Source organism: Bacillus rossius, chromosome 7 (genome assembly GCF_032445375.1).
Source record: "Bacillus rossius redtenbacheri isolate Brsri chromosome 7, Brsri_v3, whole genome shotgun sequence".
Classification (NCBI taxonomy): domain Eukaryota; kingdom Metazoa; phylum Arthropoda; class Insecta; order Phasmatodea; family Bacillidae; genus Bacillus; species Bacillus rossius.
Window position 1 is genome coordinate 25319706 of NC_086335.1, and position 15094 is coordinate 25334799.

Consider the following 15094-nt stretch of genomic DNA (forward strand, 5'->3'; position numbering starts at 1 on the left):
ATTCGAAACTGGAACACGAAACTTGACGTCGAAAACTTTAAAATAATGCCAAGCGTTATAAGTATACACAGATTGTTTTTCAAATACATTTCTGGAAGCGAACCACACGTAGTTTACACACCCGCAGCTAGAATTCGCTACCGGAGCAGTTATGTCAACTATAGAATCATTTGATTTGAAGAGTGAAATCAAAACTACATAATGAAACGGCTCCAATAAAATACGAAAACGATTTGAAAAATACTAAACCCCGGATTGGGACCTAATTTTCGACAAGGAATGTTATTTAGATACTGCCCATATAGTTAAAATTCGCTAAACGGTTAATAAGTACTATAAAGTTTCCCTTTGGCTTTGTAAACTTTAGTTCACGCCATTCGCTACAGATGGCAGCACCGTGGTTACACATTTCCGTTCCATACGTCTTCCGTTCCATCCACGAAATTATTCCTACCAAATGCCGTATACCACGAGTTAAGATGTCACACATCAAAAACAATTTAAAGACTGTAAACGTTATTGTGGCCTTAACTGTAAACATAATCTGTGTTTATAGAATTAGTTGTAAGCTTTTCTGTGAATTCTATGTACAATAGTCTTGTAATTTTTTTCCTATCAGGAGAAACCCAAGCAATAAAAAAATCTCTAATCCTAATCGGGGCTTAATGAATTTCGGGGGATGTTGCCCTACCCTCTTGCCCCTCGCCACCGACGGCCCTGCTGACAATCAAACCACCCCCCCCCCACACACACACACACTCTCTCTCTGTTGACCGAACAACAGTGGTATTGCATTAGTTGAGGACTGTCTAGTTTGTGGCTAGTTGCATTACACAGGCTGCAATGTTTTTTCTCATCTCGTACGTTGAGAGGACGTTAGGGGTGGACTCGTACAACCAATGATTCGTGAATCGCAGGAAAATTGGGGAAGTGGGTTAGTTTTTCAGGATGTCATTTGGTGATTTTACACTTTCAATTTTTGCAATAAATTATATTTCAAATTATTTATCCGAATTTCATTCATGACTGGATATAGGTTATGTCATCCAGAATTTTTAAAAATTAACTACTATGTAATTTTTTAGTAATATTATAGAATATCTGGGACAAATTTAGTAAAAGATTGTTTCGTGGGAGTACTACGTACGAACTGTCACAATTATCACCCATGTCCATAAACGTTGAGTACCCAAAGCCATGCCCCATTCCTCGAAGTGTCATGTAATTTCATATGGAAGATGTACTGACCACTGTGGGGCTTGTGAAAAGTAACAATAATCCCTCTGAAATTAACATAAACCTTGCAACTTCGAAATATGTTCGTGTAGTAGGCGAAGAGGATCGCTACATTCGCAGACACCAAACTTCAAGGAGTGCTTAATGAATGTGTATGGGAGTGTTGGCGGAGTGAATGTATCATAAATGAAAATTATAATATTTTTATATTGAAATATATTTAAATGCTTTACGTTAAATCAATTTGTGTTTTTATTAGGTACGTAGTAATTAGTGAATATTTATTTATTTGTCTTATTTGTACACGTGGCCAAGTTAAGACGTGGACATTATCTTATGTTATACTTAACCACAGATTAAAAAATAGGCGTATAAACATTATTTTGCAAATAAAAATAAACAAGTAAATATCAAAACAAACAAGTGATAAAAATACTGAACTTAAAAATAGCTAACTCTTAAACAACGGAAAAAAATATATAATAATTATTATTTTTGAATATGTGCTCTTAAATGATTGTTTTTTTATTTCTCATAGAAAAAAGTGGGCAATATAAATAAAATATTTAAAACAAAACATAATAAACAAGAACAAAAAATAAATAATTTACAAATTTTAAAACTCATGTTAAATACACAATATTACTTTCAAAAACTAAAAAAGATATATTAATTATATAACCACGCCTATGAGGCTAGTAGATTTCCATATGAAATGCATAGGCCAACTGTACACACACACACACACACACACTTGTACCTGAAGTTGCTTTGAAAATAAATATGTTGCAGTTTATTCGCATGTAACTACATGTTGATCGTAGTTATTTTTGCAGTAATACTGAGAGAAAGGTTTGTTTGCCTCAACAAAATATTTGTTTATTTATGGCGAAATAAATATGTTTTTGTTAATTCGAACAAATATTTTGTAGTAGGAAAGATACTGTTGACCCAAAAAAATGAGTTTGTCAACTCAAATGTATATTTGGTTAGGTGTACAAATAATTTTTGTTACTTACCGAGTTTGGTTAAACTAACAAAATATTTTGTTCCGCCAAGTAAATATTTATTTCGCCATGTATAAACAAATATGTTTGTTTGATTCAAACAAAGGTTTTCCCTCTGTGAAAGGCAGTGCAGGACAGTTGTAGACAGAGCGGACACGGCACCTGCACGGAGAGCGGGTCGGACTGCAGGCAGCCGGCCGCGCCGTCGCGGTCCCTGGCCAGCACCTGGAAGCCCGTGTCGCGGAACTGGAAGCCGCTCTCGGCCGGGTACACGGCGCCCGAGTGCGGGTGGACCACGAACTGGTTGCCGCCGTCTCCCGCGATCTCGTACCGCACGTAGGCGTTCAGACCCTCGTCCTTGTCCGTCGCCTGCGGACAGACGGCCGCCTCGGGTGCATACTGTCGCCGGCGCGTCTCCCCTCCTCGTCGTGCGTGACACACGCCATTATGTCTGTACAAGAAAACTACAAAAAAAAAACCAAAAGACAAAAACACAAATTCGGCAAAAAGATTGCTTAGTCCATTTTTCTTTGTTTGTTTACCATATTCCTGTTATGGAATATTATGTGGTGTTTATATCCTGTTGACAACAGCAATTTTTTTGCTTAATTTGTGGTTTTTGTCTTTTGGTTTTTATTTGTAGTTTTCTTCTACAGACATACGTGTGCTTAGCAATGGCGTAGTATGTCCAAAAGCTGACATCAAGTCATGCATTCCCATTGCACAAATCTTTAAAAGGTAATATGGGTATAGAGTCCTTCCAAGAATCTCCAAATGGATGCTCTTTTTAAAAATACAGCTTAAAAACTAAATACGAAAAAAAACAAAACATGTTCTTAGATGTCTTTCGTAAACAATCCCCGCTCTCGGATTTCTCGAGCAGCTTTTAAAATCACGTGGTTTCTTTTTTTGTTCTCTGCACACCACATGTGTGCTCGGGTAAGCCGGGGCCCGCGCACACACACGGTGCGCAGAGCTTCAGGTAAAACAACGCGATTTCAAAACTACTCGAGATATCCGAGTGGGGCCTGCTTACGAAAAGAATTTAAGAGTGTGCTGAGGGCCGAAAAGTACTTTTGGATTTTGGGTTAAGTTTTTAAAACTGTATTTTTAGAAGATTTAAAAATGACTAAAACGCATGTCTTCAGAGTAAATTTTAGGCGTAAAACAACCGATACAGATTTTTCAAAACATTTAAGGGACTTGCATTATACCTGTATCTTCATTTAACCGCCATATAATTTTAAGGTCACCGCTCAAATTTCACAGTTATCCTGTGACGACGAGAAGACTGCGCGCCAGTTCAGAGCCTTGCGCTTAGAGACGACAGAGCGATAGAAGCACCCGCCTCACTAACACACATACACTCCTGACGAGGCGGGCCCCTTAAGCTACGCCACATCTTCAGTGGAACCAGCGGTGGTGTTCCCAAATGTACTAGCCTCGCCTTGCCGTGACTCCCACTCACCACAACCGCCTGCCGCCACCAATAAAGACGATAATAAATAAATAAATATATATATTTCTCTATTCTCATATATAAAAACACGGGTAAACGACAATAAAGACACCCACCTACTGATCGTAGCCGACTGTTAGGCGGCACCACTACTGTGGAATGCTGGGAAGTAGTGTTATTATTTTCTGCTAGACTCACGAGCCGAAGCTGTCAAGATGGCGGACTTGTGCGCGAGGCAGCATGCACCGGTATGTGTTCGCGTTTGTGGACATTGGGGAATATCCCAAAAAATATTGGTGTGTTAAATGAATCTTTGCCATGGAAAAGCTAACCTGAAATATATTTTGTAAACTTAAATGATGTTAGTATGAAATAATCACAAATTAAAGATTTTGTGATTAAATTAGCTTTATTACATTTATGAGTTAACGTCTCACCACATTAAGTTAGTTATATGTAACTGTAGAATAACGGAAAAGTGCAATAAGTCAATGACTTTAACATGAACCTAAGATGTCATTTAAATCTCGTAATTGCAGTTCACATTTATAGTTTAATATACTTCATTATTGCATTATACGAGATGCTGTACTTTATGCAAAAATGTGTTTTTATTTCTATTAATTTCTCTAAATGCTGTAAAAACTTTTAACACATAGTTCTGACCTTTTGTTCTTTTATTTCCTCTATTTAGGGCCAAAAATTTTATTAACTTTAATTTAAAATAAACAATAAAAGAACAAGTAATTGAAAATATATGTACACACACATATATATATACTCGTACATATTGTATATATCTAACAGAACGATATTTTCAAAGAAGTTAATGTTCATATGTTATTAATGTTTAAACGAACAATTGATATGAACTGCAAACCAGGTAAACAAGAATTATATGTGGTTTTCTTCCACTTAAGATTTTATTTTAAGACGAGGACTTCACTTAGCCTAAACTGTACTTGTTTCTTGGTTATGACTTGAAAAAAATAACGGTTTATTACAATTTCTCACAAAAAAATTAACATCAAATTAATGTATTAAACATGTATGAATTGTTGGCAATTATGATGATCTCTTATTTATTACTGCGGACGTGGATTACTTCGATGAATTAAATGACATTTTTTATTTTACGGTCATATATATGCGTTAGATCCAACAAAAATTATCCTGTATATTTCTTAAAATAATATTATAAGACTAAATATCTAAATTAGCCTACCAAGGATAACTCCTTATTTAGTCAAAAGTTTGATATACTTTTTTTAAATCTAAGGCACTTAAGATGCATTATTTTTTGAAAGTGAAGTGTAGAAGAAAAATATAACAAAATCAATTCCCCGGGTAACATTCTTTTAGAATTGATGGATTACATTAGTTGAGCTTTTTCAGTATTTAGTTAAATTGCCAGCAATATGTTTATTTCTATCCAGATATACAGCTGAGATACGACGTAAAATCCACTAAGGAAAAAAAATTAGTTTGCATAAAATGTATTAACAATATGCTTTATTTGCTTTGGCTCTGGTTGCATACCATCTAGTTTGTGAAGGTTTTACATATATATATATATATATATATATATATATATATATATATTCTGTGTCAAAAGCGAGGGTTAATTTAAAACATGGGTGTTAACAAGCTTTATCCTTGTGAACCTCTATAAGTCGTACAACTTAAATGAATTAAGTATTGCTGTGGACATTGCAGCATCGATGTCTTCATGATTTCAATACTTTTAATTTTAAATAAAACTTTATGAAAAAAATATTTTAAATTTAAACAAGTTATTTTTTGAATTTCACAATTTAATTATTTCATGTTATAAAACGTATGCAAAAATTAATTACACAAAATAAAATTTGTCTTATAATAAAAATACTGACCATATTTCATTAGCACAGTTTACAGAATATTATTTTATTTAAATCAATTTTGTGACAGATATCGACCAGCAAAGACACTTTAAGTTGCGACTTAGCCCGCTTTACACGATGTTTAGTTTCTGTTATATCTTCTGTTATGCTCATGGGTATAAATTAATGTGAGCATTGTAAAGCAGTAGAGAAGAATGAATTATTTTCCTCATACACACAATAACTAATGTACTTACATAAAAAAACCAGCCACCATAGTTGCCGTCCATAGTAGCTGCATGCATGAGTAATTTAACAAAATAATTTAACAAAATACTGAAAAGACACGAACATTTCTGCAGTTTACTCTACAATTATGCGACTTGGGGAATGGCTTTTGTTATTTTATCTTCTATACTTCACCTGCAAAAACTGCAACAAAGTTGTCCAAATATAGAAATATATAAAAAATCATTATATGCAATTTGGAATTAAAGAAATAGATTCGTCCTAGTAGGTAAATGTTTAAATGTATTAATATTACTAAACAGTATGTAAGGGAATTGATGGTCTTATGCAATGAAGTTTTTTTTTATAAAAAAAGACAAAATTTACATTTCATTTGTCATTTCATCGAGATAGGTCACAGCATTAATGGTGCTCATTTAACTATAAGAGTTCAGAATGATACAGAGTTTAATTTTTAAAATTTATTTTTATTACTTACTTATTAGAATATAGTTTGAGAAATTGAAATTTTTTTTTACCAACTGAGACAAAGGAACAAACATAATTAAACATAATAGTAATGCCCATGATTCTTAATATTATTAGTGAAATAAACCAGCTCGATTTTCCATTTAACAGGGGTGCAGTTTCTACAAATAATTAGTTTATCCATGGGTAATATATGAAAACGTATTTACTAAGATACTTAATCCAGCTCAAATACAGAGTTATTTTTTGTTCAAATCTAGTGCTTATTTCATTTACTTTTACTATAAGTAATAAAGGCTACGTAGTATGAAATAATTAAACTAACAGACTAACAATGTGTTAAAATTTATTACAGAAATAAGATACAAAACAAGGTAAATTTTTACTTCAAACCTCAATTTGTAAACGGAAATATTCATTTATGTATAAAAAAAATGTAAATGGTATTTTCAAGAGACGGTATTTGAACCAAATCGAAAACCAAAACTTCTAATGTATTGAGTCCGCACGCATGTGTAATCCACATTAAAATGACAGATTATTAATTATTTTTAAAATTATGATCACTCCTTGCTACGACTAAGTTACCAATATGTATCCCATAATGGTTTGGCTAATATAGATTATCATTTTGGACACCTATACGGTTGGTGATTCCCCAGATGTTCACGAATTGAAATATGTATAGGTCTATGCTGCAACACGTGGGTCCGCCATGTTGACGACTTGGGCTCGGCGGTAGCGATGACAGGTTCCCCCGCCTGTTGAGCCACATTGTGGTGTTCTCAAATGCTGTTGACAAGCCACAGGCGGGAGTTAGACCAAGCTCTTATGCTGAAGGCTACAGTTACTGGTCAAAAGGAACAATCCGCAGGCAGTATCATCAATGGGTAGAGACAGGAAAAATTCGCGGGTTCAATGACCTCTAGGATGTACTCCATAGTTCTGCGTGCACTCGGTAAAATGCCACCCACTCATTGGCTGCTGACTTGTGAGACGTCCCAACGTAGCAGCATGTGATTCGATACAGCTTTGGTTGGGTGTTTCTCATTGGCTCAGAGTCATCCAGGTGAGTTGTGAGCCAATGGAAGAGGCAGCACTGAGGTATAACTATTTGAATTTCAGGCTGTCGTGAAATGAATCCACGAATTTTTCCGGTCTCTAGCAATGGGCGTGGCCTCGCAACTGGGGAGCTTGAGAGACGACGCTCTGGTTGTGGAGAGCGCCCTTGGCTGGTCGCTCACAGCTGAGAGCGCCACGACAACTCCCGCTAAGGCGGGAAACCAGACAGCACTCACGCCTACCGCCCGATGGCAGAGCGCACGTGAGATTACCGCGGGCAGCCTTCTTTTCACAGACGAGAGAGCCGAACACCCGATCGTGCATCTTCGGTTGTTTTTTTTAGTTCATTGTAACTCATGATGACTAATTGTCAATATAGGTTAGGTTAGCTACATTATAAATACTTCAAAACATTGTGGACGGTTGATTTGGTTAGGATAGCTACATTAAAGATACCGTGAAATCATGTAAACGGTTTCCTAGCCCTGGATAGCTTAATATTAAAAAGTTATTTGCTAAGCAACCATGAAATGATTTTACAGTATTTTTAATGTAGCTACACTTACCTAATATAACCAACCATCCACAATGTTTTAAAGCATTTATAATGTAGCTAACCTATCCTAATCGAGCGCAAAATTTAAATGCCACACCGGTTTATACAATGAGATAGAACCGGGGGTAAAAAGAAGCGAGCATGAAGTTGGGGGAACTCGGGGCGTGGCTCTCTCGTCTGTGAGATGAAGGCACCCCCGGGGACCCGAAGCGGCGGCGACTCACGTGGACCGTGACGAGCGACCGGGGCGCCAGCTGCCTCGCGAGCTGCTCGTCGGGGTAGCCGACCACCAGCGAGGCGCCCTCCTCGAACTGCGGCCTGTTGTCGTTGATGTCGTTCACCACGGCCAGGTACGAGACCTCCCTGGAGCTGGTCCTCAGGTTCTTCAGCGGGTACCTGCACACACCGCGGTCCCCGCTCACTCGCTGGCGACCGCACGCCACGTCTGCGGAAAGGTTGTCTGTAAAGTCGGTTTACGGACGATAGTATAACGTGACAACGTCATAACAAAACATTGATGAAATAATTGCATACTTTTATGAATAAAATTGAATAATTTTTATTGAATTATCACTATTTTGTATGGATACAAAGAAGGAGTGAAATGAAATCTACAATTAAATTGATAAATATACTTTTATTTGCACTCATTAATTACAATATGTTTATTACTTTAACGAACAGATTATTTTAACTATAATTTTTTGAATGAAAGTGATTGTTTAATTGGAATGTACTAAATTTAAAAGCTACTTTCGAAAAGTCCGCCTTAATATACTTAATAGTAGATTCATAGGCCAATCGAGTGAAAGATAGATGCGGCGCAAGCGTACAATGAGCGTAACGGGACACAGCGTAACGGGACACTTTTTCGTGCGTGCAGCTGGCGTTCATCGATTTATTAGACGTTGTCACATCAAAACTAAACTACTCTGGACTCCGTGATTGATAAACTTTCAACAGGGTATACTTGCATGTGGAAGGGAGAATATTGTTTCTGCTGTAGACTTAGCAAAAAGGTTTTGAAAGGTTTATTAAAGCTCCAAGAGGATTCTTGAGAGTTCGTGTTTAGTTAAAATAAAATCATAAGTCGTTAAGTTACGAATATATAAGTAAACTTACGTATGTCCATATTTGTAAATTAAAGGTGAAAATAAATTCTCAACGGAGTTGAGGAAATGTGCGAGACGAAAAAAAAAATTCTATGATTAGTAAGACATATTTTTATACAATATTCGCCGACGAGATCATGAAAGACGGCTGTATTACCACGCAATCAAGGACCATTGCTTCTTTCTTATTTTACTGGAGTGATTTCAGTAAAACCATGTCAGTAGTACATATATGAAGGGGGTTTCGTGGAACGTTGAAAGACTACTATTATCACGTTGAGTCGAAGGACATTTGTAATTTTCTTGATGATATCAGACAGGACCTAATCAATCAGCTTACTGATGACGTAGCAACAAACGGTCCATTAAAATATAACTTGTGGTTGGACTGTATATATGGGAAGCCATATCCATTCGATGACAAAGTAAAGAAGTGTACATTCAAGACATCGGCTGCAGTAATTTACAATTCTGACGTTGTGAAGCAAACTGTTAAACACGCTGTCGAGAAACTCTGTCATGAGGAGGAGAACTATGTCAGTAAAATTTCTGGCTGGACTCTGTATAGTATAAACCGATTTCACGCCTATGCGGACCTAAATGTTTATGAAATTGTTAATTTTCGCAAGTGTTCCTGTAGTAGAATAGACATTAAGTAATAAAATTTATTTTGTGAAATAACTTGTGGTGTTTTATTTTCGAACCTGTATTTTTGAGGGTTTTAGATAAAATTATTATTTTTTGTATCGCCCAGGGATCGAACCAAGTTTCGAATCAATCATTACTTTAATGAGTGAATGTTTTGATGAATTTTGGATTTTTTTCCCGAATATCTTGCTAAATAATTACACGATTCCAAGATTACGTCCAAATTTCAAGATGGCGGGCACCTCAGTAATAATAAATTATTACAGCACTCTAGCGGGTTAGAATAAAACTAGCATGATGGTAATGTACTCTATAAGACGAGTACATACACAAGATGGTGTCCTCCAGCAGACGAAAACAAGATGGTGGCAATGTCTTCTCGCAGGTGGTGGCTCCTGGTAGTGTGTACTGAACACAAAATGTCGGATCCATGATGGACGTCAAGGTCAAAGTCAAATTTCAAGGTGAAGGTCAAATTTCAAGGTTAAGGTCAAAGTTCAAGTTCAATGTCAAAGTTCAAGTTCAAGGTCAAAGTTCAATGCCAACAGTCGAGGTCAAAGGTATGGTTAGCAGAAAATCACACTAACATGACATCAGCACACTCTAATGGACGAAAACAAGATGGTGGTCTCCAGCAGACGAAGGCAAGATGGTTGATATGACGTCATGCCAGATGACGATATATACCTTGTTATTGGTGGTGGTAGGTCAATTTAGGTGGCTTCTGCTGAGGTAGAATCTGTAGTTTTTTATTTTTTGCTCTTACCGTTTTAGAACCAAGGATGGGAATCGATCTAATCAATCAGTATTCTAATAAGTTAATTTTTTGATGTATTTTGAACCTTTTTCATTAAAATCGGATAATAAATTAAGATTTCCAAAATGGCGGTCATGACATCTTACCAGCTGACGATATATATATACCTTCACATTAGTGGTGGGAGGTCAGTCTGCTGGTGACCTCCGTGGAGGAAGGACCTGTCATCTTTTTTTTTACATCGCCGGGTTCGAACCGAGGATTCCGAGCTCCATGACGTAGGTGTTAATTTTTTATAAAAATTTTTAAAAATAAATGTGTATTAAATTTTTCTTAATAAATTTAATTGATTAACTTTTTAATGATTTTTTTAATTTTTCCCGATTTCTAACATAAAAAGTACGGATTTTCAAGATGGCGGCCGTAACGAAAATTGTAATATATGTTTTTCTAAATATTTTTAATCAAATTTTGATTATTTTTTTTTATATATTTTAAATTGTTTCATTAAAATACGATAATAAATAAAGATTTTCAAGATGGCGCCCGTAACGGAAATTGCAACGGTGACGTCATCAAACAAAATGACGGTCATGATATCCTAATTCCTATAAATGGCTTATCGGAGGCTTTAGACATGGATGTTTAAGCCGTTTTGAGGAATTTCGGTTCTTTCTAAGGCAATTTTTTTTTGAGGTTTACGAAATCCTAATTTTTGAATTGTGGAAATTTTGAGAACTTTTGGCGGGATTAAAAAAATGTAAATTTTAGCTGATTTTGGCGACTTTTGGCTAAATTTTGGCTAATTTTGGCTAATATTGAAGGTCAAGCCCAAAGTTCAAGGTCATCCAAGATGGTCGCCGTGACGTCACAAATCAAAATGGCGGTCGGCTCGCGGCACCACACCCAGAACCCGTGTCCCAGTATGCCCTATTCTATACTACTACCAGTGTTAGATGTTTACACTTCACTGACGAGTACTGAAAGACTCACTCACTTTTTTTTTAAGCTCCCTGTTTTCGAGCAGTGGTTACTTCCCAGTGTTTGTTTTCAACCTGAGGGGCTTGGGTCGCCGGGCAGTGGACCCCGTGGAAACCAAACAACTAAGTTTCTAAGATAGAACGTTTTGTTTGGGATAAATACCGCTCTCCGCTAGGGGTGGAATATCCTGCAGATATCCTCCCTGTGCGTAGCTCAGGGGGATCTCCAAGCCGACCAAGTTCATACGATTTGTTTAGCTCTACACTTTTACATAAGAATCATGGCAAGAAATTTGAATAGTTCGTTAATTAGTATTAAATTAATCAAGGATAAAATAATAATATAAATTTAATTTTTTGCATGTATAGATACCTCGGCAGGGTCGTTACCACAACTCCGAAATACCATAACGCCGAATAACCACAACGCCGAAATACCATAACGCCGAATGTCAAAATTGACCACAACGCTAGAAAACTGCTGTGTACCACAACGCCGAAATAACAACTGAATGAATTTGTGTGTGTTTCTTAAATATACCTTAACGCCGAAATACCACAATCAAACCTAACCTTACCTAACCTAACCTAGCGTAATATAACCTAACCTAACTTAACCTAGCCTATCCAAGCCTAGCCTAACCTAACCTTACCTAATCTAACCTAGTCTAACCTAACCTAACCTTTGTGGTAGTTCTGCAATGACATTTTACGGCGTTAGTGTAATTCGGCGTTGTGGTAATTCGGCGTTGTGGTACACAGCAGTTTTCTAGCTGTCGGTGTTGTGGTCAATTTGGTATTTCAGCGTTGAGGTATTTCAGCGTTGAGGTATTTCAGCGTTGTCGTGTTTCGGCGTTGTGATGCGTCCCCACCTCGGCAGGGCCACTACAGGCTGAGGGAGGTGAATGTGTGGAGACCGGCCCGCGGCGGGCTCGAGACTCACCAGGCCTTGGTCGGGTCCGACGAGTCCTCCGGCGCCGAGACCTCGTCCTGCTGGCCGTCGCAGGTCACGTTCACCGTCAGCAGCACCTCGGACAGGTTCCTGCCGGCGAACACCGCGTCCTCGCGGTCGATGCCCTTCGTGGACACGGCGCCGTCGCTCGCCACGTCGAAGAAGTCTGAGGACACGTTCCGAACCAAGCGCTGTCACCTCGGGACACAACCGCAACTTTCAGCGTTCTGCGACATAAGCCGGATATGTTCCGAACAAGCGCTGCCACCTCGGGACACAACCGCAACTTTCAGCGTTCTGCGACATAAGCCGGATACGTTCCGAACAAGCGCTGCCACCTCGGGACACAACCGCAACTTTCAGCGTTCTGCGACATAAGCCGGATACGTTCCGAACAAGCGCTGCCACCTCGGGACACAACCGCAACTTTCAGCGTTCTGCGACATAAGCCGGATACGTTCCGAACAAGCGCTGCCACCTCGGGACACAACCGCAACTTTCAGCGTTCTGCGACATAAGCCGGATACGTTCCGAACAAGCGCTGCCACCTCGGGACACAACCGCAACTTTCAGCGTTCTGCGACATAAGCCGGATATGTTCCGAACAAGCGCTGCCACCTCGGGACACAACCGTAACTTTTAGCGTTCTGCGACATAAGCCGGATATGTTCCGAACCAAGCGCTGCCACCTCGGGACACAACCGCAACTTGTTTTTGTTTTGGAAAAACGATTGTGTTTGTTAACGTCTTTTCGTTTTGTCGTGTTTTTGTCTCGTTTCAACTGTCGTGCTGAATTTCTTTTGGGTTCAATATTTTTGTGCTGTCATCATTTGTGTTTTTTTTTTCGTTCTGTTAGTCCATTTTTCTTTGTTTTTATTTGTTTGTTGACCATATTCCTGTTATGGAATATTATGTGGTGTTTATATCCTGTTGACAACATCAATTTTGTGCTTAAATTTGTGTTTTTGTCTTTTTAGTTTTTTTGTAGTCTTCTTCTAAAGACATACATGTGCTTAGCAATGGCATATGTCCAAAAGCTTACATCAAGTCATAACTTTCAGCGTTCTGCGACGCAAGCCGCTACCAGCAACGAATGTCGAGGGGATTGCCGCCGGGAGAAGCTGCGTGACTACGAACACAAATTAAACTCAGAACTATTGATGACTTTCTAACGGCATATGTATCGTAATCTTTGATTATGAACACACATCTGGGACGGTATTTATCGCACCGGTGCTACGCTATATACCATGTGTGTATCAGTTGGTATTGTGAAACGAATGAGAGGTTAGCGATGTAATTAAGCTACAATAAGTATTTAATCATGTGAAATTTTAGTGGCACAATTTTTTTTAGCAGGGTGTGTAGGAAGCCAATCCTTTTTAACCAACTATTATAATTGGGACCATATAGGAAACATGTAAGAAATACGCGAGACAAGCGACGTCAGCGAAACTGGTGGAGTGGAGTGTTACTACGTTTTTTTTACAATGTGTTTTAAATGCGTGAGAGTAGTTGTATTTAGCGGCGTGGAGTGAAAATATCTTGAAATCAATGCAGTATTTTGTCTCGCGCTTCGCCAATGATGATCGGCCAGAGTTTCTCGTATTGTATTGTTACTATATTTGATTGAACGTAAACAATATTTGAGGTTAGGAACCGTTACCGCAGTACTTAGGTATATCTATGGTTTTATGTTTGCTGTGGCAAAACACAGGTAAAGCAACAATGACGACACAAATTTATTTCACTCCATGTTTAAATGGAAAAAAAAATTAAACAAATCACAGATAGTTTTAAATGCTTGAAACAAAATAAAAAAATATTTAAATATCACTGAAAAAAATAGTTAACTTAACTCACACATTAAAAACATTCAAAAGTTTCTTGCCTTTGACGTCGCTGAATTTTACCGTGGATCACAAGTCCCGCGGATTATAATGAAACTCACATCTATGTTGGTTCGGAATCACCAAATACGGTGAGTGTTTTGTCAGAGCGCGAAGACTACTCAATGGCTTTGTGAGAGTTCGTTATCAACCCGCAGGACGTGTCGAAACCGAATCCCAGCAAGGAAACGGACATGCTCCCTTTTTGATAAACTGTGCCCTGTGGGAGGCTAGAAACTGGTTCCAACGCATTCTAATGGACGTCTCGCAACAATCGGTACAATTGTTACGGCACCATCTCACAAAAAATAGAACCACCTTTCTAATATTAATTCAAGTACTTTTAAAGTTGCGATTATTTATTGTTATGACCATTAAATTGTACAAAACGTATTTCCAGGATAGTTTCGCTAACACAGGGTTTTATTTGGCACACCAACACGCTTGGTAAAGTCCCCTGATGATCACAAAAATGAATATGCACGAGTTAACGATGGCGCCAGACGCGGGTGCACTATCTGGACGAAATCGACGAAAAGAGAGTTCTGCGCATGCGCGGAATTTTGGGCAACAGATCGGCAACGGATAGGACATCGAAATCCGGTTCCCTGAAAATAAGGGACTGGCCGTGTGCTATCGTGCACCAGGAATAAGGCCAGGGTACAGATGTGGTGCACACAACACTTGTGTCTGGGAATACAGGTCCGAGTGTCAGGGAAACTCTTGAGCAGCTGTCCTCGTGTGGACGACCAGGGCAGAGGTGACCGTCACCAGCGGGCCTGGACACCGCATATGACCTTCTCATGTGCTCATTGGGACTCGATACGACAGGGGTTACGTTATGACGTTTCTAAGTT

At 38.3% G+C, this 15094-nt stretch overlaps 1 protein-coding gene across 7 annotated transcripts in view; it reads right to left on the minus strand.

The window, feature by feature from the left end:
* LOC134533759 (mucin-5AC-like) overlaps window positions 1-15094 on the minus strand; it is a 144920-nt gene that overhangs the window by 36059 nt on the left and 93767 nt on the right. For 5 of the 7 annotated variants that reach the window (XM_063371391.1, XM_063371397.1, XM_063371396.1 and 2 more), the window contains 3 exons: window positions 12340-12514; window positions 8124-8295; window positions 2406-2612 (listed from right to left, as the gene is read on the minus strand). In XM_063371391.1, coding sequence (XP_063227461.1) covers window positions 2406-2612; window positions 8124-8295; window positions 12340-12514 — 554 coding nt within the window. The remainder of the gene's footprint in view (window positions 1-2405; window positions 2613-8123; window positions 8296-12339; window positions 12515-15094) is intronic. The other 2 variants (XM_063371393.1, XM_063371394.1) reach the window with 2 other exon arrangements.